The sequence below is a fragment of the Parambassis ranga genome, chromosome 3, assembly GCF_900634625.1.
Source record: "Parambassis ranga chromosome 3, fParRan2.1, whole genome shotgun sequence".
In the NCBI taxonomy this organism is placed as follows: Eukaryota; Metazoa; Chordata; class Actinopteri; family Ambassidae; genus Parambassis; species Parambassis ranga.
The window spans coordinates 11,126,896-11,152,963 of NC_041024.1; the positions used below are offsets into that span (position 1 = coordinate 11,126,896).

Sequence of the window (26,068 nt, forward strand, 5' to 3'; positions counted from 1 at the left end):
GCCACTGTCACATGATGGCTGAAAAACACAGCTCTCTGTTATGGACAGGGAAAATTAAATCAAGCGTAGCCCACACCGTACATAAACACATGTCTGGAATTTGAAGGTTCAGTTGATTTGAAAGTGAATCTCTGTGAGCTGGGGTAGTAAAACTGCTTTCCTTCGTGCGCCGTACAAGAGGTTCATGCTCAAATGAGAAATCCAGCAGGCACATGCGCCTGATGTGTAATATAAAGATATACAAGAAAGTTTCTGCTTAGTTTTAGTGCAAGTGGAGTGGTGTCTAGTTCTGGATTCCAGTTTTGTTTCATTACAGCTCTATGGATGTGTGTGTGTGTGCATCTTTTTTGGATTGCACTGTATATGAAAGCTTCCATTTAGCATATGTTACATGTTTGCATATTTATTTTGTGTGTGTGCGTGTGTGTGTGCAGTTGCTATGATGAGCCAAAGCTAGAGAAAAGGCCACTCTTTGACAGAAATGCCACAGGTGGCTGTGAGCTCTCCTTTGATGTTAGTTGCATCAGCCTGTTCCAGATTTTTGTACATGAGAGTTAAGCCTTCTCTGTCTTTGTGTCTGACATTGACCGTTCATTTGTGACGATGTAAAAGAAAAAAAATACATTGGTTTTGTGTGTTGACAATTTAATGAAACTAATAATTAGAATTTAGCATTGACTGGAATTGGGTGTAATAAGTCTCTGATCTTGTAATTGGGAATGGAGAGTGCATGTGTAATGTGATCTAGGTGTAATTCACAGCAGGAAAAGAGCTGCAACACGCTGCTACAATAGGCCAGTCGACACTGACTCTTATTACACCACAGGGATTATGGCACTTGCTTCATTATAATATCATTTGGATTGGCTCGTTATTTGCAATTATTTGCAATTGTTTTGTTGTTTTTTTTCCCTCTCCGCTCACACAAATAATTAACTTAAATAAGCAATGAATAAGGAATACATCTCCCCATGTATTATTTACCTCATTGTTCTCAATTAACATCAAATTATGAATTCAAAGGTTCGTTAATATCCAGTCTCTGTAATTATAAGAGCTCTCGTTTATTTAGACACAACAGGAATTCAGCCTATAGTCAGATGTTTGGCGAAGACAAAGAGTGTATTGAATTACCATCCATGTAATATGTAGTTTATCCGGCAGGCAGGGATTGTTGGTGTGTAGACTGAATGGCTACTAATATCAGTTAATCGTACGTGTGCGTGTGAATCCAGGAGTGGGTGGGTGCAGCTGGAGCATAGTTCAGAACAGTGGAACACTGTAGTTGTATTTAAGAGGTAACGGTAAACTTTTAAACTGAGAGGTGCCATTCATGCAGCTACACCAGTATATTGCTTCCACCGTGACAAAAAAATAACATTTGCTCTCCCTTTTTAACTGAATTCCTGCTGTGTCCCAATGATTAAACTTTATTTAATAACGTATCGTCAATATGAAAAAGGATCTTTCACTGAGGAAAAAATATATTTTGTCATAATGGTACCATGTAACAGCTTTCTATTCAACTGAGAGGGGGAGAAGGGGGGGGGTCACCTGGGTCTCCCATTGTCATTTCCAGCCTCAAGGCTACCACATTCAAACCTGTCTGATACTTTTTATCTGTTTCTTTTTCGTTCTGCCCTTCAGTCTCCCACGCAGCAGACTCTGCAACAAAGTAACAGTGCTCCGTACATCCAGTCTTGTTGGTGCCTTATTGGCCTCGGCAATAAAAGACTGAGGTGCTGTAGTGCAAATTAGTGACAGTTCAATTAAGCGTGGAAAAAGAAAAAAAAGAATGAAAGAAAAAAAGAGAAAGAAAAAAAACCTTGTCCTTGTTTAATTGGTAGTGTTGAAGCAGACTAATAAACTGTATAAATCAGATGGTAATGAGATCTTGGCTTATTGTGAAAAACAAGATAATATGAGGAAATGAACATGAATGAGTTTAGTGCTTTTTCATCTCCACAGTAGATCAGTGAATTGCTTTTCTTTATTTTGTCATTATGCTTCACTCCTGGTGCACTTATGTTTGGCACAGATGGTGCTTAGAACTGTGAACTTGTGCTGTATTAGTCTGTGTGTGCTCTTTAACACGGCTCTTAGGTTGCAGCATTTCCACAGACATGCTGAAACTAGCAGAGTATGGCCCTTAAATAAATCATTAGCAGGCAGTGCCTGATGAAAGGGAGCAAAATTAAATAAAACAATCGGCTTCTATGAAAACTGTTTATTATAGGAGCGCGCCGACTGGAAGACAGATTAATGAAGTAGCAGAGAAGTGGATTTTAAACATTGTCTAGGACGGATTCCCATTGGTGACAGCTGTAAGGACTGGAGGTCAGACACTAACAAAGCTGTTTCAACTCAGCTGTGGAGAGTCTGACCCTCAGCCAACAGTCAATATGGTTCCAATTCTCTAACTCTTTAACTGTTCCATGTCTATATCTTAGACGATTGCTTTATGTGTCAAATCTTTTAATTCATTAAAAGTAATTAAAAATGATGTTTCATACAAGGACACGCTTAAATAGACTCCTTCTATCTTATTTGTGCTTACGTTCCAGGTTATTTACATGAATTCAAAACCAACCAACCAGTGATTGCTGAAAGCTGGGGATTGAGTCTTTCAGTTTTTGTAAGTATCAATTTGCCTCTTCAGCTGTTTCTGTCTTTGACGCATGTCTCATACACCCCTGCTGTCTTTCACCCACACTGAACACCTGCATTAAATGAGGTGGACAATTGGATAGGCACACAATGTATGCACAATTAGACAGTTACATTGGCACAAAGTTACTGACAGACCTTTTAAACATTTGACCCTCAAACTTATTTTTCTTGCTTCTCCCTCAGCATTGTGATGTTTTCTTTTCCACATTTGCTATTTTTTTCCATTTTCTCTAGTGGATGTTGTGATTTTAAGATCAAATCATGATGTCAAGTGCTTATTATTTTAAGTCAACCTTTATGTTGAAGCTTCACAACTCTGCATATATGCTGAGAGATTTTAACTTTTGTGATTGTAACTGTGTAACTGGAGTTGATGTAACAACATTTAAGAATAAAATTAGATAATAATAAATAACGAATGCAATCAAGAGAATACATCACGGTGTTGTTTCACCTGGTCTAAAGTCTAAGAGCCACCTCTGCTCCAAAACATCAGTTCCGTGAATTTTTTTCAAAGCAATATAGTGAGACAGTTTGTATTAAATATGGCATTTTGCTTAAAAATGAATACCCGGGTTCTCTCTGCATCGGTATAATATCACTTTAAAAGTCTTCGCACAGCTGCTACAAGTGCCAGTTTTCTAATAAAAATGTATCCTATTAAACAAATAAAGGTGAGGAACTAAGTTATTATTCTTTTTCTTCCAAATGTCAGTTGGAGCTATCGATATCATGGGAATCATATTAATGTGACTGGGAAGCTCTTCAATAACAGCTCGAAAATGCCTCCCTGAATTCAAAGTTCATGGCCATTTACCATTGTTTAATCGTGGCATTTCACATCCCGCAGCGTTTTCTGCTCAGACAAACATGCACCTGCCTGCCATCATCATCCCACCTCTGCTGCTGCATGTTGAGCTCAGTCTGATCACACTCTACATGATACTGTAAACATAAATAGCACTAGTTATAACCGTGCAGTAACAATGAGAGATGTGGATAACAACAGACTTGGTCTCACTTCAGAATACTGTATAGTAGATTCTAATTTTTCATATCTCTAGTCTGCTTCATTTTTTTTTCCGTGTACCTTCTAGTGTACTACAAATCATAAGGTCTAAATGTTTCTGTATTGGTTGCAGCAGTCTGTCTGTAAAAAGTTGCCTGTCTGTGAGAAACAAAACAACATCTTGAGCCAGTGAAGAAGTCTGAAAATGTTGATGCTGCGAAAACCTAACAGGACAATGAATAATCCTATGTGTGCAGGTTGCCAACAACACCAAATGCCAACTGGTACAGATAAATTGACCCCTAAAGTTTTTCATAATAAAGCGTCTTAATGATTATGTCGGTGTTATGTCCAGAACCTATTTATTATGAGGCAAATGCAACATTAAGCTCTAGTACCAGCAGTTTCAACAAGCTCTTTTGACACATTGGTCCTCTAAAATCTGGATCCTTTAACCTCCAGTTTTAATTAATCACAAAAAAATTAGAGGAAGTAATCTTGTTTTGCTTCTATAACATGTTTAATTAAACTGATGCAACCTCATTTGGAAACACCTGAGGGTACGTTAGACCATCTGAATAGGTCGTGTGCACTCTTTGTTGATTCGTGCCATTTATCTAATAAACCACAGCCGCACAGTCTCACAGCTTATGAGCCCACTATTGATGCTTCGACTGGAGGGGAGGATGTGGGTTACCATTTTGTCCAAAATTATATAAACAGCACTTCACCATAAAATGAAAATGAATAACCTTTGAATGGTTATTCTCATCATCATTATTTATTAAATGAGCCTCTTCAGTCCACTGACCCTGCAATGATTATGGTCAAAATGCCGAAGAGAGATGGCTTGACAAAGACTGCCTAACAAAGATTTTAATTTCATCAGACTAAATTACTTCAGAGGATCCCTGAGTGAATTTGGAATACTAATTGTTGCACGTGTCACTACCTGGCAAGAATGTGTAAAAGCTGCCTGAACTTTATTTATCTCCCTAAACTCCACATTCAATTAATAGCTTGCACTCTGTATTAATCACGAATGACCTCATTTGAAATGTTTCAACTAAAATATGCATTGACAATTTAATTGTTGTCTGGTTTGAATGTGAACTGTGAGAAGAATAAAAAACTAGTATATGGATTTGGCTGCCGTCCTGCTTCTCAAAGTATGTTCCCCTGTGCTGTAGGACGGAGTTTCACCCTAGTGAATATACACGTCAGAAAACAGGACCAAAGAACATGCCATTAATCTTCTTGCTACCCCAGCTGTGGAAAGTAATGCATAACTAAAAGTCCGGTAAAATGAATTAACGGTTTCAACCATGAACTTTTCTCCCAAAAAGCCATGAATCGTCTCCAACTGATAATGCACCACGACCTCGGAGTGTGAAATCCCTGTTGCGTTGAGAGTAGCCAGTTAATTGATTCGCAAATTATTTAAAGTTTGTGGTGCCCAGGGGAGTGCTAAGCTCTAATGACAGCCCCATTTGAAAGAGCTGAAAAACTCTTCCCAGGCAAGCCAGTGTTAAATCGTTATAGTAAGCTAACAAGTCTAATCTGAGACCCGAGGCGGGAGATGTGAGTGTCAAATATTGTGTTAGACCGGGTCAGCCGAATAATGCTCTTTTATAGAGGGATGGATTACATTTAAAATGTAATATCTAATTTTATTGTGCTTTTGAAAGCTTTGTGAGGTGTTCTTTCAATCTGGGGAAGACTAACTGAAAATGTGTGTTTATTGCCTTTAAAATAATAAGGACTGTCTGACTTGAACAGGCAAAAAAATGCCACTGCAACTCCTAAAGTTTGCATGTCGTCAGACATCATTTGACAAAGTAACTTCAGAATGTTCTGTTGTGTGTGTGTGTTGTATATATGAAGCAATAGCTTTGCAGAATAGCCTCATCTATAGCATCAACACTTTACATCCCATTGCTCTTTAGCTGAAGTTGTTGGATCTCTGTGTTAATATCAAGGAGCCTCTAATCTCGACCCATTAGCAACTGCTGTCATTCAGACACACGGTGTCGGCCTGATTTAAATAAAATGAAATGAAGATAGTTGTTTCTGCTCCCTTGGCTTCACTCATTGCCATAAACATATGCTCTGTGCCCCGTTTCTTTCCATCTTATTTATGACTTTAATTTGTTGTGTGGGCTGCGCAAGAAATCAAATTTAATCCAATCCTCCCAGGGACCCTGTCATATAATAACATGGTAATTTCTGTGTATCCTTTTGAAAAATGAGGAAATTAATTCTTCCTGACATGTTCTAATTATTCCAGTGTGAACGGCGGATGGTCTCCCCTCCTTCCTCCCACACCCCACACCCCCCACCACAGCCCCCTAAGTGTCAGTTGCCGACGGGTGGCGAGGTGCTAATGCTGACCAGCAGCGCGTTTAATTTGAAACATGAGCAGACACCTTTCAACACACCTTCCTAATGTTGGAGTGGCTCACACAAATTAATTCACTACTCATCTGGCAGCTCTGACTGAGATGTGTGTGTCTGCATGTACATGCAAGCGTCCATGTGTGTGCCGCGTAGATGTCTGGGGGAGGGGAGGGATGAGGGGAGGGGGGCACTGGGACACTATTGCCATTAGTAAAGGAGGCACGTAAGGTGTGTGTGTGTGTGCATTCCAGTGCACCATACTATGTGTATAGCGCACAGTGTGTGTGTGTATGGACATGTGTTGGACCAGGTATCAGCATATTGAGGGGACTGGGTGTTGAGTTGGCGTGAAGCTGAGCTGTTGGGATTATTTGGACAGGTTTTCTTTTCCTTCCATGGATCTCCCTCCTCTGAAACCAACAGTACCTTTTCACACATCACACTGCTCCACCGAGAGCACCGAAAGGCTTATTTAATTAGACTGTCATCAAGCAGTCTTTAGCTTATCACTCCAATTTGCATAGGGACACTACTAACAGAGATGCCGTGGAACAATGATCTCATGATGGTTAGGGTTTAAAAACTTTATTTTAGAAACTGCCTTTCAGCTGTTGCTGATCCAAACTATCAAAATAAATGATGTTTTCAAACTAGTTTTGCCAAGTCCAATGCACTGTATACATTCAGTATTCAGAGAGAAGAAATGTGTTTCCACTCTAATTATGTACAGTATCTAAGCAGCTCAGACAGAAGAAGAAAAAATAAACAAAATTTACTGAACTCTGGAGTCGGGTTAAAACCACAGAACTGTAATTGATTTGGTGTGTGTGTGTGTGTATGTGTGTGTGTTGTCTCTGGGTCATAGAACAGAGGGCTCATAGCCGTGGCGTCATGATCGTAGAGAAGAGAGCATGGCTTTGTGAGCGGAGGGTGGGTCGCCCTGTGACTCAGAGAAAGGAGAGGCGTCAACATGGCCGCCTGGTCCACAGGGATTAAAGTACGCCCCCTCCACCCTCCACCCTGCAGGGTTAATCACTGCCATTTTGGATCCATGCAGAGGGAGCAAATGCACTCTCCATCGCCGTGGAACAACTGAGACATAAGCCACCAGTTAGGCTGCCACTGAAGCAGCTTTGTGGGTAGATGCTCTCCATAAGCTTGTTTCCACTCAGTACAATAGAGTGTTTGGAGCCCGGGTTTACTTGTCTTAAAGAGGTGGCTCTCGTTCTCTGTGTCCTCCTCTTTGGATATTTTGGGTTAATTAAAGGGATGTACCAAGTAGCTTGGGATGTAGTTACTGCTAGTATGTGTGTAGCTGACTTCTGTGCCTTGCTGTGCGTTGCGCACTATGTGAGCCTGTTAATGACTGAAGGCTGAGAGTGCCGTCTCGTGCCAAGACCCACATGGCTGCTGGCGGTGCATTAAATCAGCAGTCAATTTGACTGGAAGTTTGAAATCTGGGCTAGGTTAAGGGGATGTGCTGAAGCCGTGTTAATAGCTAGCTTGTTGTCCATATGGTACTGCTTTAATAGAGCACATTTGTTGCAGATGGTGGGAGACTTGGTTAGGCAGAGGCAGCTTTTGGCAGAGGCTCATTCTTCGAAAGGGCTGCCGTGCTGCTCAGACTGGTCCAGGCCAACTTACTGATGTCTATCCTCCTTGCTTCTGCCTCACCAAAAAGCCTGCCCTTGAGATGCGGCTTAACGGCAATTTAAAGACATTCTTGTTTTTTGTGTGTAGAGAGGAGCACAAGACAATGTGGCTCAGTCACTTTTTCCTTAGTTTGGTCATTTGCTCTCCAAACCGCACCTTTGCTGCCACAGACTAAGTTCAGTTGTTTCTGACCACAATGGGACTGTGGACAGCAGGCACAGCTGAGGAAACACAAGCACACAGAGTGAAACAACAAAGGTTATGGAATACAACCAAAGATAAAGATAGAAACTGAGCACAGTCTAATTTTTTTTTTCATTTTCTCTTCTTCTGCTTTACTATTTTAGGATTCAGGTGGCAGTGAATGCATGAACACACATGCAGATATATGTTTGATGATATGATGAAGATGTATATCAGAGTTATTTTGTTGTGATTTGAAAGTGAATTCATATTTGTGCTGATAATTGTCAAGTTTGTGTGTACATGCAGTGGAGTATGTGTGCTTTTTGCACTCAGAGAAGTGAGGAGACACGCTTGATCTGCTCTGCACTGTTTGACGGTTGTTTTCTCACGTTGTCACTGGCTTGGTGTGCTGTGGTGTGGTGATGGTATTATGTGCGCTGGGCCCAGCTGAGTGGAGAAAAGAGCAGAGCTGCAGTGCCCCTGGCTATGCCACTCCCGCCTCCCCAGACACCTTATTGTGAGAAAAGTCTCAGCTGAGCCCTCTGGGCCTTGTGGATCCACTGCCTCGCTAAGTGCTGGCCAGACTGAAAGGCACAGTGTCCTTGGGCCCAGCTCATTCTTTCCATTCTCTCAGAGGCTTTGTCTCGCAAGCCAAAAGAGCAAGGGGGAGAAAATGCCAAATTACACCCATGTCACTAAAACTTAAGGTGTTTAAGGGCTGAGATGTCATTTGCTTTTGCATTTTGTGTTATTTCTGATGACGAGGGAGTGCTGTAACAGCAGAAGTTCAAGACAAGAGTATTTTTCTTTCCACTCCCGTTAAAAAGTAGTGATTTTCACAGCAGGAATTTTGGTATCTGGACTTTATGCAGCTCGTGAATTTTAAAGTTATGAAATTGAATAAAAAGACAGTGGAGAGATGAAACGTTGAAGCATGATGCTTTGGTATAATGCTGAAAATATTTTTGCAAGATACCCCTGCCATATTTCAGAGGCTGAACATGTTTGTAAGGCTCCTTGTGAGATCTGAGAGACATTTAAATTTCAACCACTGATAAAATTTCCACTGACAAATCTGTTCCTTGAAACTGGTGCTCGCTTTTACCACTTTAAACAAAGCGCGTGGAAGTCCTAATCAACTTTCAGCCAATCTTAACACAATAAAAGTGCATATTATACAGACCAATAACATATGCTAATGGAAACCTGTTGTAAGTCAATTTTAGCCATGTGTCTCCAGTATTTTGTGGCTAAGGCTTCTGAACGACCCCTGCAAGTGATGACATCATGACCACATCCTTTTGCCTCATTGGCGCTCTGAGTCCCAGCTTGGGTCCCTTGCGGCTGAGCTTCCAGAAGCCGCAGCACCCTCGCCACACATGGGCTGCAGCTGGACCACCGTTGGCTACTCCGAACAGACTGGCGCTGCTCTGAGATCTGTGGTTACAGTTGTTGGATGTACATGCATATATCCGCACACAGTGGTGGAAATGGACTGTATAGAGATCAGCAGGCAGCAGTTTATTTGATGCAAACATATCATCAGGCTCTCAGTGCAAACCGATGTTGTATGCAAATCCACTCCCTCCATGGAAAGAGGTATAATTAATGATGTCAGTTCATAAAAAGTTAGGATGGGTTCCTAGTCATATTTTTGCTTTAATTAAAGACATATGATCTTATATAAGAGGAAGATGTATAATCTGTGTGTTTTTCTTTCCTTCATTTCCTCCTTCTTTCTCCCTCCTTCCTCCTTGTTCTTCTTTCTTGATTATTGCTTGTTTCAAAGTGAAAATGGTTCTCTGTGATTTCTCCTGCCAGAAACCCCACACGCTGACATGGAGGGCTTTCTTCGTAGCAGCTTTTTACTGAGGTTAGTTTCATTTCCGTTGTTGCCATTCAGGTTCATAGGTCGGGCAGGGGTGGTGTAGTTGGGCTAAAAAGGGGTTAAATTCTCTGACACACTGTTAGCTTTAGACTTTGTCCCACGTGTGCGTGCACATGTTTGTGTGTGCGCATGTATCTGTATATTTGAACACTGTCAAACATTGGATTATGACATATTTACCCGAGCTGTGTGTTATGGTTGTGTTCGTGTAGTGTAGCATGCTCAATGTGAGTCAGACTGAAAGCACACATCAACAGCCTAAGGGAGATATGCACATGAGCTGTCCTATTTTTCCCCCCTTTCCTCTCCATTTCACGGCTTTAAGAACCTGCAGGTCAGGCTGTATATGTCTTTAGACTGCATGTTTGTGTCTGACCACCCTCCTCATGCCTTCCCTTACTATCCACCCTAATCAGGGCTAGTTGGGGTTGTATGGGTGGGGGGCAGATGCTGTCATATAGGTCTTGTGATGCTTTCCCCCCCCTGTTGTGTTTTGTGTTTGTATTCAGCCTAACATAAAGATTTACATTTTTGTCTTTACCCTTCCTGTGATTCTAATTAAAAATTTGTGCTGTCATTACACACAGAGGAAGTAAATAAGAGAGCTTATTTACCATTGGCTCCTTTCCTAGTCAACCACCTTCTCTAGGCTCCAGTGTTGCTCCCTAATTAGGGTTGGCTCATTAAAAGCCACAGCAGCAGCATCTGCCTTTCAAAGCTGCTGTCAGCCAAACTTTACTAAAGCTAATGAATCCTCTTTGATTTCTTTTTCAAAAGGTCACTTATTTGATTAAATTAACAGCATTTTTTTTCTCTCAGAACTGTTGGGGGCATTTTAAAAAGAAAGGACAATTTGATACCATTACTCTCACTAGTCAAATGTCCTTCAGGAATTCAATTGGAAATTCTTTCATTTAATTCTTTAAATTAATTTAATTTATCTGTAGAATTCAATAGACTTCAACATTTATAAGCTTCTGAATGAAATATCAGGAACAATACCAGTAATAAAGTCAATCCTGCAGAGTCTTACTGTATGAATTATATTTTTAAATTTTTTATCTGACCGTGAACATTTATTCTTTCATATAAATGCCTTTTTAGTATATATTTATTACGGTTTGTTAAATCTGGGATGTAAATATGTACAGTATTTGTTTTATCTTTCAGGGTATGGCACCAATTTATTTGGTGTGGTATACGTGCTACAGTTTGACAGGAGTTATTCAGGCATATACAGCATGTTAAATTTTTGAAAGCGCACTGCCATTGCTCATTTCCGCTTTTTTAGACTTACACTACAAAGTGGATGACAGCGTTTAACTCTCACCACCTGTCGAAACCAGTTTGGTGGATAACTATCTGCACTAAAAATGAACTGTATCCTGTGTGCTGCAGGATTAGGGTTGGATAGTGAAGGGTGCTGGCAGGAACATATCTCACTGTGATATTTCTACATCCCACATGTAGCAAAAGAACAGAGAGGAGGAAATAAAATGACCTTTGACCTTGGCTGCTTCTCAACAATTTGCTTTTGTTCTCATGGCTTTGAGAAAACACTGTGATTATTCTAAGTAAACACATTATTGCACTGCTAATCCACATCCTTCTGTCAATGTCTGTTTTAATTAAAGGAGAAGCAGCAGCAGAAAGATATCACGCACACTGGCTGCAGATTGGAGGCCTCAACAATCAGGCCAAGATTAAAGGCAGGCTTTGCTTTAGGGTTAGCCCTTTTGCTTTGATAAGACTTGTGTCCTGGAGTGGGCAGTGGGGTGGGGGTGAGGGGTAGGGGTGTAAAAGGGGAGGAAAGGATAGAAACAGGGGCGGATGGATGTGGCAGTTAAGACATTCCTTCGCCGAAGAATCTCAGTATCTCTTCTAAAGCAGCAGAATTCGGTCAGAGGAACGCACTCATTTCATATCAGCATTGTTATTGACTTTTTATGCTGTTACGGTTAGCACCCCAGATGGGCCTTTCATGAACGTAATGAGTCAGGAGTTTTGTTTTGAGTCAGACATACAGAGAGAATTTTAATAGCTGTAAAAGTATCCACTTTCATTTTTGACAAACACTGTTTCATACCTGATACACAGCCGTCATGAAAAATACATCAAACTCACGTCTAAACTTATTTTACGCACAACTCAAAGCTTTTGTATTGTATCTGTTTTTTTTTAAAAAAGACTGTTTAAAATTCTAAAGCAAAAGTTTTCCAAAGTACAGTATACAATGTACTCAGAGTCTTTAGTGTGCAAACTATTATTCATGCTTACCTTATTGTGAAGAGCTGAAGAGAAAATAGATCAATTTTTTATGTGTTTATGAAAGACATTTAATAGGTTTTTTTGTTTGTGTAGTCATAGAGACTGGGAAAATAAGAGTCTGAGAGAAAAAGGGGAAGGAAGACTACCGACATGTGAACACACAGAGAGAGAGAGAGAGCGAGGGATACGCAAAGAAAGAGAGGTAGAGAGAGAGAGAGAGAGAGAGAGATGCCTTCAAGTCTCTTTCTGCTCCCAGTGGGCAGGACCTCCCCCTACATTTCTGCCATTATTTGATGTAATGAAAGGAGAAAGTGTGTAACATTGAGATTGTTAATTAATTTAGTCTAACAAGATGAAGATAAATGAAACCCACTGAAGGTTGACTAGGCTAAGGGGCCCACTTAGCATTCCTTCTGCCCTCAAGCTCTGTCTCTCTTACTCTCTTTACAATAGAGCACAGCTAATAGGTGCAGCACCGTGTTTGTACAACCCCACAGAGCTCACTCACAGCAAGTTTACAACTTTTTGATAAAATATTTTAGTTCCAGCCTCAACTTTCAGGGATATTTTAATTTGCATACGGCTAAACTTCAACAGTAATTCAAGCTTGGTTGACGTGATCGGTGAACTAAAACCGGTGAAGCATAAACACATTATTGTTTATAGTCACACCTTTTTATTATCTTCTATTAGAGATCAATTATATTTGTCTCAAATAGATGGAGGTTATATAAATGGCCATTCTCTCCACCAACTACGTGGCCCCTTCACATGAGGCTGTGTGACTCTGAGCTTTTCACCATATGAATGGGTCTTCTCTAATGTGGCCTGCGGGTTGTTTGAGCGGCAAAGAGAGACACAAAAAGCAGAGAGGACATTTTTCTACAAAGCCAGACAGTTGTCTTCCATCCACAACCCAAGCAAATCAGTAGTCTATCGAGCTCCTTCCTCAGTGGACACTTTGTACAGGATCTTCATGGCAGCACAGACCAATCATTATGGCACCCATTCTTTGCTCCTTTAGTTCTCAAGTCATCCACAATGGGTTGTTGATTGTACGGAAAACACCAGAACAATTATGTCCTCTGTTTTGGTGGCAGGGCAGCGTTTTAAAGTGCAATCCTCGATAATGGCCTCATTATTGTTATTCTTGGAGCAGGCCTCAGGAGAAAGAAGTAGCTGCTCGCAGTACGTCATTATTTCGTAAATTTCGATTAGCTCATCATGCTGTCTCCTGGAAAACAGAATCATAGCTAATTCAAAGTGAGTGAGCGCTCCTGCCTGTGACTTAAAAGGTAGCACTCGATAGGCTGTTAATATGAAAGAAATGGTGAAAAAGAAGGATTAGAGCTGTTACCCTGGTAACTCTAACTTCCATCTGCGAGGGAACAATGAACTTGTGTTCCTTCACCACCTATGCTTGAAAAACAGCAAGCAAGGAAGTGAGTGTTCTGAAAGGACAAGACCCTTTTTAACAACAAAGTGGGATCCAGGTCTAATAGGCTCTTTGGTGCGAGTTGTTAGGCGAGATCACTGGGGGATAGAGGAGCAGAAAGGTCAATGTGTAATCCTAGGACAGTGAAGGTTGTCTGTGGTTTTTACAATGGCCATTTGTTTCCTGAATCCGCACGTCTGCTTGAGAAACAAAAACTTAATCTCTGTTTTTTTTAACGTTTGTGAAAAGAAAATGAGATTTTCACAAAATGCTACTAATAAGGGCTGACCTGACACACAGCCAAAATATACACGTCTTCACCACTGATTGAATAAACACAAACAAAACGGCCAATTAGAGTTGGACCAATTAGACTGCAGAGGTTCTCAGGGGCTGTTAAAATTGTTTCTTGCATCTCGTTCACAGATATCATTGTGTATCTCTCCTGACTCGTGTAAACAACAGGAACTCACACAAATATTGACAGGCCTTAATATTTAGGTAATTCACTCAGGATTTTCATTAACCGCTGCATAACCGACATGTGTTGGATTTTAAATTTCCACATAAATACCTCGAAATATTACAGCCGTCAATATTGTCGTTACAGCCTTAAGAAATCTTGAGGTGAGACATGGTGATGAAACTGCTGCTGGTTATGAGTAATGGCTTTCATAATATTTTCCATAATATTAAATAAGTTTCATTACTTGTGTGTTTGATGGGTGTATAGTTAAAAGCTGCTAAAGAGCTGCTACACTTTTAAAAAAAAGGAACGCTCCTCTAAAACACTGCTGAGTTACAATGATCCATGACTATGGAAGGAACGCTCTGTGTTTCTCTTTCAGTTTTATGTCCCTTATTACAGCTGCAATATGTCTGCTCACATTAAGCCAATTTATGGCTGAGGTTAGCGTAACAGCGGTGCAGGTTAATGAATTTGGCATTACTAATTAAACGTTATTGAGGGATGAATATGAATCCTGTGGTCTGGACGGACGGCGGGGTGGGGGTGGGGGTGGGCGGGGTGAAGATGGGACAGAGGACTTTTCAGCACTGTCTCTTTTCCTCACTTCCTCCTCTGGGTTACATTCACAACAAGTAAAACAAGAGCAGTGAAGGGGAAGACAGTGCAGCATGTGGGGTGAAATGGAGGACAGCTTTGTTTCAGTTTCTGCCAAAAAGAGATTCATCTGAAAATACATTTTTTACAGGATAAGTCCACAGATTTGGGGAAAAAATTAGATAATACTCTTATGTGAAAGGAATAAATAGTTAAGTGATTGTTCTTTGCATCAGGTAAAAAGGTCAGATCACTCACACTTGTGTAACCTAAGGACTATTCTGTCTAATGCAATGCAGAACGTGTCCCTTTTCAGTCACTTCTTGAACACAGGAATTTAAAGGCCACAGACTCCTTAAGAAAAGAGGGATGACGATGACAGTGTGTGATACTGAGCAATTACTGAACTACATATATGCATACATTCCTCCAAGCTTTAAGAATGTAGCAGATATTTTCTTTGAGAAGTAAACACTTCAATGTTAAGCACTTTGACTTGTTCAATTTAGGCACACGTGTTACCATTCCACAGATGCCAGTGCACTGAAAATAAGTAATCATTTTGTTTCAAAATACACTAGATCACTTGGATTGATTTGTATAAATTCATACTAATAGCAGGTAAGAGTTAATGCTTCCCCTCCATGTTACAGTAATAGTAAGTTAAACCAACAAACGCTATCAGTGATAGAAACAGGTTTAAAGAGTCAATAATGATTTTTTTTTAGGCGACCTAAAACCTGAAAAGCTCTTTAAATTTCATTTCATATTTTAGCTCTTAAATGGATCAGAGAAACATTTTTTGGAGGTTGTTTTAATGATCAGTGTAAAGCACCCCTATTTTTTCCACATGTATTGTTATTAGTGTGTATTATAGTTTCAATCCAATTTTTCCTGCCTGTCTGCACTGTTTTATTCTTACTAGCGCCTCTGCACTCCATGTCTGACATACTCTCCCCGAGAGCTAAGCCTTTCAATTTAGATTTCAATTATCATGTTAGTTTTGTGATTAGACTTTAGTCCTCCAGGAATCAGACCTCTCTGCTCCTCTTTATTCCACTCTATTCCACTTCCCCTGCAATCACATCCCATCTGATGAATTGCGCATATAATTACGGAAGTTATTGAATATGCAGATCACTGCTGACTCTTGGTGTGTGGTTCATAATGCATCAACTCTAACTGTATCAAACAAGGGTCTCTGATAAAGACCCACTCTGATAATGAGAGCGGGCCAATGTATGCTATTAGTCTGAGATAACAGACACCACAAAGGCTGAGACTCAATTAAAACAGAGCCACTCTACAATCTGTGTGTGCGTGTGTGTTTATGTGCCCCTAAAACAGTGACTTGGCTCTGGGTACAGCCAGCTCTACCATTACAAACCAGCACAGCACAGCCTGAGCATCCAGCCAGTCAGTGCAAAAGGTGTTTATGAATCAACCAAAATGAGGTATTTCCCCCATGTTACAGTATGTTGCTACCATCGTCTCACACGCTGTCCCATGATGCAATCCCTTAGAGCTTTTTAAGAAAGGGGAGTGAAGCACTTTACAGGCACACCCACAGGAGGGGGATGTGGGAAATGTTTAAACTTTTGATAGCTTTTAGAGAGCTTTCTTAAACCCTGGCTTGCAAGCAAAGAGAAAAAAAAGTCTCTCATGCTATAATTTTTTGCATTTTGCTGTCAAAATCCTGGGGATTTGTAACTTGTTCTTGAACAGGTCCAAAAGAAATACGCATTTTTTCCACATAAAGCTAGTCTTACAGCATTTCTCAGCTAAAGTTTCACACACAATTGAGAATACATAGAAAGGGGAGAAAGCGGCTCCGGTATTTTTAGCCTGTGCTTGATGTAGCTGCCATTTATAGCGGATATGCCTGATACGCCTAATGCTGGGAGGCTGCCCTGCTGACACCAGGGAGGAGGGTTTACAGACTGTACTGCACAACAGGCTCGCCAGTATTCAGACATGCAAACAAGTACAAACTGCTTCTCCAAACACCATTTCATGCATTAATGTCAGTTATTATCAGACGTTAAAGTTAAAGGTCAGAAAAGCAAATTAAATCCTGATTGGTCGTAACCATCTTTTTAGCATTTGACATATGATGATGACGACACCATGGCAGGGGTGCCCACGCTTTTTTGGCTCACCAGCTACTTTTTACGATGACCAAGACAAAATGATCTACCTACTCTAATAAAAAAACACAACAAACTAAAAACATTAGTGTATATATTACTGATTTCCATTATAGGATATATATGAACAGGATACAGACCCTTTTCATGCTACTACATACATACACAAATATGTAATGGCGCAAGCGATCAGTAGAGAGTGGGACATCTGGGTGTATCTGTGTGTAGACGAACATTAAAAGATTTTCTGAATGGTACGTGATCAACCTGCACCCCTTTCACGACGTATTGGCCACCCCTGCACTATGGTCTCTGTGTCTTTTGGATATGTAACACATTGAACTTCTGTTTGCATGTGAAGTGGCCCTCTTAGTTTCTTGGCTTTTTTCCCTGTTAATGATGGTACCAGTTCTCCTTGGCTGCTCACACCTGACACCACTTCTTCTTGGTAAGTGTGGAGTCAAGAGTGACAACCTTTTCCACTTTGTTAATTTAGGCATTTGCTACATTTGGTTTTATTCACAGCGACATGTTTGTGATATTCTCTTAGGATTAAAGAAATATTTTCAGATAAATTGTCTTTTAATAAAAAAAACATCCCTGAACTTCTTTGTGAAATGTAGACACTCCTTTTTTGTACCCCTTAGCTTGTGTTGACAGTGGCAGACATTAAAGCAGCCTGGTGCTAGATCTTTTTTCACTGTTTAAATTAACACTGCGGCATTTTATAGTACCTGTTCCTGTGCATATTATTAGGTTATTATCAGGATATCATAAAGGTGGCTCAAACTTTATTAGAAGAGATTACACTGAAGTTCAACTCATCAGTGTAGCTGACTATTCAGCTCAGACACAACTTTTGGACTGTGCTTCCCATCAATGTCAAATACCTTCGTCTGCAAAGTGAACAAAAAATAATGGCAAATAGGCCACCAACTGCCCCTTACTATAAAGAGTGTGTTGCAAATGCAATGACCTTTGTCAAGTTTCAGCTATTGTTTGCAGATTGGTTACACACTCCACAGGCTGTGAAAGACACATCTGCTACCTTTAGCTCAGTGGGCAAGCAGATAGACCAGGCAGGGTTGAGGGTTAGGTGGGTGTGTGTGTGTGTGTGGGTGTGTGTGTGTGTGTGTGTGATGCAGCTCAGCCACAGTCCCTATCCTCTTATCAAATATTTGTCTGTCCTTCACTGTCTATTTGCCTTCTATTCAGGCTGCTTTGTTTATTGAAGTCTATCTCAGACAAGTTGATAAAGTTTCCAGAAAGATTTTCTTACATAATATGAATGTGTGCATTTATCTGAGTCCCGGGTGTGTTTGTGTGCTTACTGTATGTGTTTATTTTTATATTGCACTTAAGATTTATTGTCGTAGATATCAGACACAGACTTTTGTTGCCTTTGTTGCCAAAAGTCACAGCAGAAGTTGTTCTTGTTTCCCCAGGAGAAAGACACTGTTGAAAATCCTTGAACGATTTAACATCAAATATAAAACCATATTTGCTTAATGTATTTTTGATTGATTTCCTGATTAAGATCCAAAAAGTCGTCATATATGTTTTGGGACAAAGGCTCTCTTTGTGTGGATGGGGCCCCAGTTGAAATGGAGGAGTAGTTTGAGATTACCAGATTATTTCCTACTAGCCCAGTGAGTGAGGCGAGGCGAGCTGCAGTCCTGCACCGTGCTGTGCTGAGGCTGAGCATAATGAGTGTGGTGGCAGGGAACCACAACAGAGCCGGGGCAGAGGCTGCCTGGGAACCAGAGGCACATGGCCCACAGCCAAACACACACACACACTCGCAAATCCTGCCGCACACTTGTGGCTTTTTAAGAAAGCAATTTAGTTAATGATTTCATTTTGGAACCCTGTCATGATGCATGTGTCTTCTAAGCAAGCCAGCAAAAGAATTAAGGAGAAGCTAAGGCAGAGGAAAAGGTATTAGTAAACACACGCTGCCCTCTACAACCACAGAGAAAAATAACATACAACCAAGTGTAATGTGCCATTTGTTGTGAACACAGCACAAAAATCACTCTGGTAATAGACTGTGGTCGACATATTGCTTGTGGCTCCTGCATCTTTGAGCAAAGAAGAGATGAAGCACAATATGAGCGGTCAGACACATGTTAGCAGCAGACTGGGGCATTTTGTGTTTCAGTCAGCGTCTAATCCACTACAGTGTCTGCTTCCCCGGAGTGGAAATACAGCACATTTTTCTGTTCCACCATGTCTGTCAGCTCTCTGATTTTGTTAGGGCTATGTTTCACATTCATTTACTCAGGTTTTCTCAGTGCCGCCCCATGAATGAAACCATTTTAGCATTGCTAAAACAGCAGCTTGTACATGTCTTCTGTGAACCAAATTTTGGGGCAATTACTCAGATCAGTGGCCGGGGTTTCGGGTTTTGCTCCTCAGATCTCATTTTTTCTTCAGTCTCCCTCTTTTTTTCTGTATCAGCTGTCAATCACACGTGGTAACTTTTAACCACCTCCAAACAGAGCTGGGTGCCAGCCATTCATTTAGTCCTTCACTTTTGCTCGGCTTCTTCCCGTCCAACCTGTCAGAATGACACACACTGTTGACCATGCTTTCTATTCAGCACTGGCAAATTAATTGGTTTCAGTGGTTTAAATCAGCAATCAATGTCAGTTTCCCAACATAATAAGCCTTAATCATAAATCTTCGAGGTGTGGCTTGCCTGACCCCTATTCATCATGGCTCAGCTAGATGGCCTCATCTGGGTGGAGCAAATGAACTACCCCTGTTTTGATTTTCCAATTGACGTGTCACATGAAACGTGGCTACTCTCTACACACTACCCGGTTCCATCCCTGCCCTTCTTCTCACAGTCCTTAAAAAACATAAGGGCCCAAAGACAAAGAGGGAAAAGAAGTCCTGTCCGTAAAGGGAGACACATTGCTTTCCCTTGTGAGAGAGTTTTCAATGAATGCCACTAATTTATTCAGGAAAAGAGGGAGGAAAAAAAAGAATAGTAGAGTGGGAGGTGGGGGGGGGGGGGGGGGGGGGGGCTAAAGAATTAGAGGTGGGTCTAACTGTAGCTAATGAGCTGTTGTCCTCCCATTCCCAGGATAAGAATCGAGCTGCTTAATTACAACAGTGTTAAAGGTAATTTCCTCACTTCTTCCAACAGGCTACAGAAATCCATTTATGAGATGAGAAAAGAAAGAGAACAAAACTGCTTTTCTTTAGTGTAGAAATTGCCAAGTTGCTAATTTGGTGACCAGGACTTGTGAAGCAGTCTACATTATGGAGGGAAAAAACAAGAAAGGAATAGGGATAGAGTCTGACCAAGTGGGCAACTGTCTGTTGACATTCCAGATGTACAAACCAAAGGCAGTTGTACCAACCCTAGTTTGTTTCAGTCAGGCACTGAAGGTGCCAACAATGACCTCATGTAATGACCGAGGGCCTCAGTTTCCCTGCCATGCAGCACAATAATGCCCCTAATTTCATACAACATTCACAGTAATGTTGTTACTGCTCCTGGTTGTCCTTGATTATTTGGCTCAAAAACTAAGACTGTGGTTGCTTTCTCCTTTTAAACTTGTCCTCCTTTTTTTGAGATGTCTGCACTCCCCATAAACCTATTGTGTTTCTTTGGTTTTGACTTGGGATGTGTCTCTTCACTTTTGTTTGGAACTTCCTGGCCAGTTCTTCCTCTCACTCCTCTGACAAACAGTGAGGGATGCTACACCAGATTTGTTGAAGTGCACTCTCCAGCACACCAAAGAACTTATCTTTATAAATGACAGCATGGACCTGGCCTGAATAGCGCTTTGTTTAATGTTTTACAAAAAGGGGGGGCCCCTCTCTATATTTCATCTGTCACCATTGCTTTTCTTTCCTTCAACAATGCTCAATTGTTTCCATGAAAATTTCAGGTTCCATGAACAGAAGAATTCTGTATTATTATGCTCCTGCCAAATTCCAATCTCTGTTTTCCTTCTCCTGCTCACAAAGGGCTCATAACTTACTGTCAACTATGAGGCAAGCCACAAAGCTCCACTGTTGCTCAGCAAATAGGGTTGTGTTGGTTGATGACTTGACTTGCTGTGAGGCTTACTTAAGTGTAGCAGCAGCAACAGAAAGCTCAATGGGAAGTGCTTCCCCCAGCAGGCCCAGAAAAAAATACTGCTAAAGAAAGGTGGGGGGAAAAACATGTTTTTCTTTTCTGGCTGATGAAGGAGTCTGCTGAAGTTCTTGTCTTGCTACTGCTCCTGTCTTCTAGTGTGTACATTTCCCTAAGTGGTTGACTCATAACATCCACTGTTCTCCTTCTGGAGGGGATCATTTCTGCTATGATGCAAGTCCAGAGTAAAGGCCAGTGGTGAATATTTTGGATGGCCCTCCTTCATTTGTGAAAGCATACGCATGAGTGAACTTGTGTGTGTCCTGGGGAACCGAGAGGCTGTTATGCCATCCAGCTCTTGAGCTTGTGTCCAGGGATCAGGAAAAGGGCCAATGGCACAGGGGACCAGAGGAGGAGGAGGGTAGGGAGGAGGAGGAGGAATTCAGTGTGTGAGTGCTCATCGACCCTTCCCGACTAGACAGACAGGGACACTTAAGCACTCTCACACCTGCATCTGCCTTTGCCTTGTGTGGGGGCAAGGACACCAACCATGCTGTCATGGCAGCTGCACAAGTGTTTAAAGTGAGATACAAGGCAGTTCCTCTAGCAGCATATTATTGCAAATAATTTACCCTGCAAAGTAATTATCGATGCTCTGCTCAATATGTAAAGTGTGCACTTCAGGTGGCTTGCTTAATTTGCTCTGGGTGGCTATCATTTGAGTGTGGATTTTAGCTGTGGTAACTGTGGCAGTTTCTAATAGAGAAGGTATCAGGAGAGAATGTGAAGTGAGGATGGAGTGCCGCTGTAATTGAGTTGACTTTTTGCAGGGGAAGGTCAACAATAATGGAGGAACAATTTAAACAAATTCATTTAGACAACTCTCCAGTCTGCTGTACAGCAGGTTACCGAGCTGAAAAATCTGTATTTTCCCAACCATTTACTATATTTTAATATGATTATCTATAATTACTCTGTTGAATGTGGTTTAAGAGATTTACCATCTCTCTTTCTGAAATACTTTTTAATAGAAAAAAAAAATCTATACTACACAATACATAAACATGCATTTGTGTGCACACTCTGAATGTGTGTATAAGAGAGAGAAAAAGAGACTAACTGTGCGCAGTATACAGCCCGTATTATGAGTTGATTATGTATCCAGAAACCTGGCTGCTGCACAGCATGGCACAATCACAATGGAGGGTGATAATTTAATTGTGCTAAACGGTGGATTCCGTGTCAATGCTCCTCCAGCTGGGAGCTGTCAGGTAGTAATATCTCATTATGGCAGGTGAAGAACCCAGAGGAACCCTACCATGACACCTGTTAGAACAGGAGGAACCCCTGAAGGGAAACACACAGATGATTTTTCCCTCTCTCTGCCTTTTTCTTTCACACACACATGCCCACACGCACGCAGTCTGAAGCCCCTACACTATTGTCTTATTCTTCTTCATTACAGGAAAAAATTCCATCTCTGTGATTTAAATGTATTATTACACAATTCACCCTTGTTAATTAGCTCTATTAGGAGACTTTATTGCAGGCAGATGTACCTGACTACAACTTCTTTTTTATGCCAAATACTGTTATAAATAAGACATTTTAAATATTTTTAATCTCTTTTAATCAACCTAAAGAGTGCACATAGGAACCTAAGACACTTATTTGTCATTGTCTGTATTTTTATCTCATTATTAATTATTTATTAGACTTCACTCCTTCCTCTACTGGTAACGTGAAAGGGAGAGGGCGTAATCCCCCCCTGTTGGGACTTAGGATCAAAAAACGAAGGTGCAAGACATCAGCAGCGAGACAGACGGAAAAGTGGGCATATGGGCACGGGATGGGAGGGGCAGTGGGGGGGGGGGGACGATGTGGAGTTACTTATCGCTATTGTCTATAAAAGGTAAATAGTGTGACAGAGCAGATATGGTGGGTGAAAGTCAGTCAGACCCTTTTATGATGAAAGAAGAAATGGGATAGCTGAGGACACATGGCCCAGCAGTCACAAGACCACCAACATGAGCAGCGCACAACACTCTTCTAATACTTACCAATTAAGCAGAGGTTGTTTTGCACGATGATGAAACATTATCTCAGGGAACAATTCATGACTCAAAGCATTCCATGCCATATGAGCCCACGGCTGGAGAACTTAAGTCCTAATCCTTCAAATGTGCGCAATATTGTCAGCTATATATAGACCGGGTCTCTTTTCTATTTGACCCTCTCTTATCTCTGCCTCAAGTCTTCAAAGTGACTTCGGCTTTGTCTTTGAGGGAGACGGTAAAGAGTAAAGAGTTTGCACTGTTTAGTATGTAAAAGCACGTGTTGGGCCTTTTTCCCTAAGCAAAGCCAATTTAATTATTAATGTGAATAAAGTTATTTCAAGAATACACTGTAGTTGTACAAATAGTTGTGTTTTGCTGATTTTACTTTGCAAGCACGGAGGCCGAGGGTGTAAACAGTGTTATTCAATCAGAAAATATGATCAGATTCTACATGCTTCGGTAGTACCCACATTTAGCTGAATTCTGCTCTCTATTTTGCGCCTCATCAAATGCTTTTGTTGTGTCTGTGCTGATCTATCGCACACGTACTCCCTTTAGATCTCAGCACTGTGTGATCTACTCTCCAAATATGAGGAATAAAATACTGTATGGTTGCCCTCAGATATTTTCAGAGAATTATTGCCACACTTCCCCCCTTTTCCCTTTCAATAATATCAGGCAGTATTGTATGAGGCTTGTCAGAGGTGGGGGGTGGGGCAGAAGGGTTTTCTCCGCACTCTTTAGCTGCCTGAGCGCAGCCCTCCCAGCACTGCTAATAAATTATTAACTCCTGCTGACAAATACTGTTATGGAGCCTGCCGCAGATCTGTTGCATTCTTTAACAAGATTGCTGTAGACACATGTTACAGGAGGATGGAGTCTCCATTGCTCCCTCTCTTCTTTTCTCTCTCTCTATCCCTTTCTCTCACTCACGCCTCAGCAGTTTGACTGATGGCTGGAGACCAAAGTAAAAGTGCCTGAGAGACTGAATATTTTAGTGGTAAAATAATACCACTTGATTTACTGTGTAATACAAAAGCAGTGCTTTGTTTCACTCTCACACTCCATTGAGGACAAGGTGCTTGTTGCGCTTCAGGCTTAGGCTTTTTGGGTGCATGAATAAAAAATATATCACAATCCATGTGGGCCTAGTGTTGTAGGCACACACACACACAAACACACACCAATCTAACCTTACTACTGGCCTCTCTACTTACCATTACACACATGCCCTCACTCTTGATTTTCAATTAACAGTACACAAATTTGAGCTCATTTTCTATTTGATATAATTACAGGAAACAAGTTAATGGCTGATTAAAATTGAGGGCTGAGTCCCTCTGAAGACATAGACGACAACACTTCTATGTACAGAGGATAAAAGGCCGCAAGACAGACAGACAGACATGCAGACAGGCAGGCAGGCAGACGGACAGACATGCAGGCAGGCAGACAGACATGCAGGCCGGCAGGCAGCCACAGGTCCACACTCCAGCTCTGCTGTCTACCTAACTTGGTGGGTTTGTTTAAACAGCTGTTGAGACACAAGAGATTAACTTAGGCTAATATTGTTTAGGTCCCTACTGATCTGTGACTCTGTGGGTCTGTGTGAATAAATGACAGGCGAACAGAGTGTGGAATATACTCATTACATTCTGAATAATGATGTTTTAAAGGGTTGAACTTGTAATAAATCTGACACATATCAGAACTACTATAATCTGTCTGTGTTCATCCACTCATAATGTTTTCCTTCTCGCTGTCTTTTAAAATGTTGCTTTATGTGATTGGTATGTTATGTGGACTGCCATTCGCTGTGTAAACAATCTTGCCTAGAACATCCGCAGACACAAACAATTCACCAGTGTGTGCACATGGACAATACATCTCATTTGACAGACTTCCTTGAGAAAGACCGAGACCCATTAGACCCAAAGACCTTGTTCTTTAGTAAAGGCCTTTACTAAATGCAACTTATCTTTGCCTATCTCCTGGTGCCTGGCTCTCAAGAGAAAGTGCAAGGACACCATCGCACCACAAGCCTGCCTCAGCCTTGGGCAGCCCCCCCACCCACTCCCTTCCCATCGGCAAGCTAAAGGTGGAACTAAAGTGTTGTCACAGTGACCCCTGTGGATAGAGGAGGAGAACGGGGTAGATGGTGATCAGTGATGAAATGTACTTTACAAGAAGTACCCTGAGCATTTTAACACATAGAAACGCAGACGCCGAACTTCACACCCGCAATTTTTCTTTCTCATCCCTCTCATGCACACACAGACAAACATACACTCATCCTCCAGAGAAGATTGAGCCCTAAATAGTCACAGTCTGGTTTTAATGGTCAATGTCCTGCGGTTGAGAAAAACAAACACAACAACGGCTCAGGGAAAAGCGGATTAGGAGTTAAATATGCTCCAGCTTCTTTTCTCTACTTCACATCAGTAGGAAGGCCATATTATCCCCTTTTTAATTTAATACCAAATGCATAATTAGATTTGTTGGCACAGTGGATAATTTCATTCATTGTAACACACAGCATGAGTGAAGCCTCATTAATTGTGAGAAAAAAGTGGAATTTGTTGTATAAATTCAGCACCAAAAATAGATGGGTTGTTAAAAAAAAAAGAAAGAAAGAAAAATAATGAAATTAGAATTAACATGACTTGCCTTTGCACCTGATATTTCAAGTACACTCTTCACTGTAATATTCATGAAAGCATGTGACAGATTTGTGAATCTAGTCCATCACTGTTAGCTTTTGGTTTTTAAGCAGCTTAAGTAGGATTTGTTGGCCTGGGGGAACACTGTCACACCAAAATGTGAATAATTTCTTAATTTGGCACATGGAAACAAAAGAAGATGAGTCTGGCTTTTGTTTCTTATCTGATTGCTTCGGAGTTGAATAAACTCGTACATGGGACCTTATTTCAGGCAATTAAATATTTGAAGGACAAGCCAAATAATTCCGAAAGGTAAAGACAAAAACAGAAAAATAATATTTTAGGATGAGAAAAAACAAAAGTCGTATTACGCCCTCTTCTAGGAGTAAATGTATTTGTTCGTTTTTTCAATTTTTATCTGGATTTTGTCCCACTCCCTGGCTGACCTGCTGCCTGAGTATCTGTCTTGGGGTTTGGGCCAGAACCCAAGCAGGCACAGTTCCAGCCCTAGATCAAGTCATCCATCTGCATTAAACAAAGGA

At 41.0% G+C, this 26,068-nt stretch overlaps 1 protein-coding gene across 15 annotated transcripts in view; it reads left to right on the top strand.

Moving 5' to 3' along the window:
* Positions 1-26,068, top strand: part of sox6 (SRY-box transcription factor 6) — a 119,711-nt gene that overhangs the window by 15,720 nt on the left and 77,923 nt on the right. For 8 of the 15 annotated variants that reach the window (XM_028401169.1, XM_028401170.1, XM_028401165.1 and 5 more), the window contains 2 exons: positions 2,565-2,635; positions 9,737-9,788. The exons of 2 other annotated variants lie outside the window; for them this stretch is intronic. In XM_028401169.1, coding sequence (XP_028256970.1) covers positions 9,754-9,788 — 35 coding nt within the window. In that variant the 5' untranslated portion in view covers positions 2,565-2,635; positions 9,737-9,753. The remainder of the gene's footprint in view (positions 1-2,564; positions 2,636-9,736; positions 9,789-26,068) is intronic. 5 more of the 15 variants (XM_028401173.1, XM_028401175.1, XM_028401174.1 and 2 more) reach the window with 1 other exon arrangement.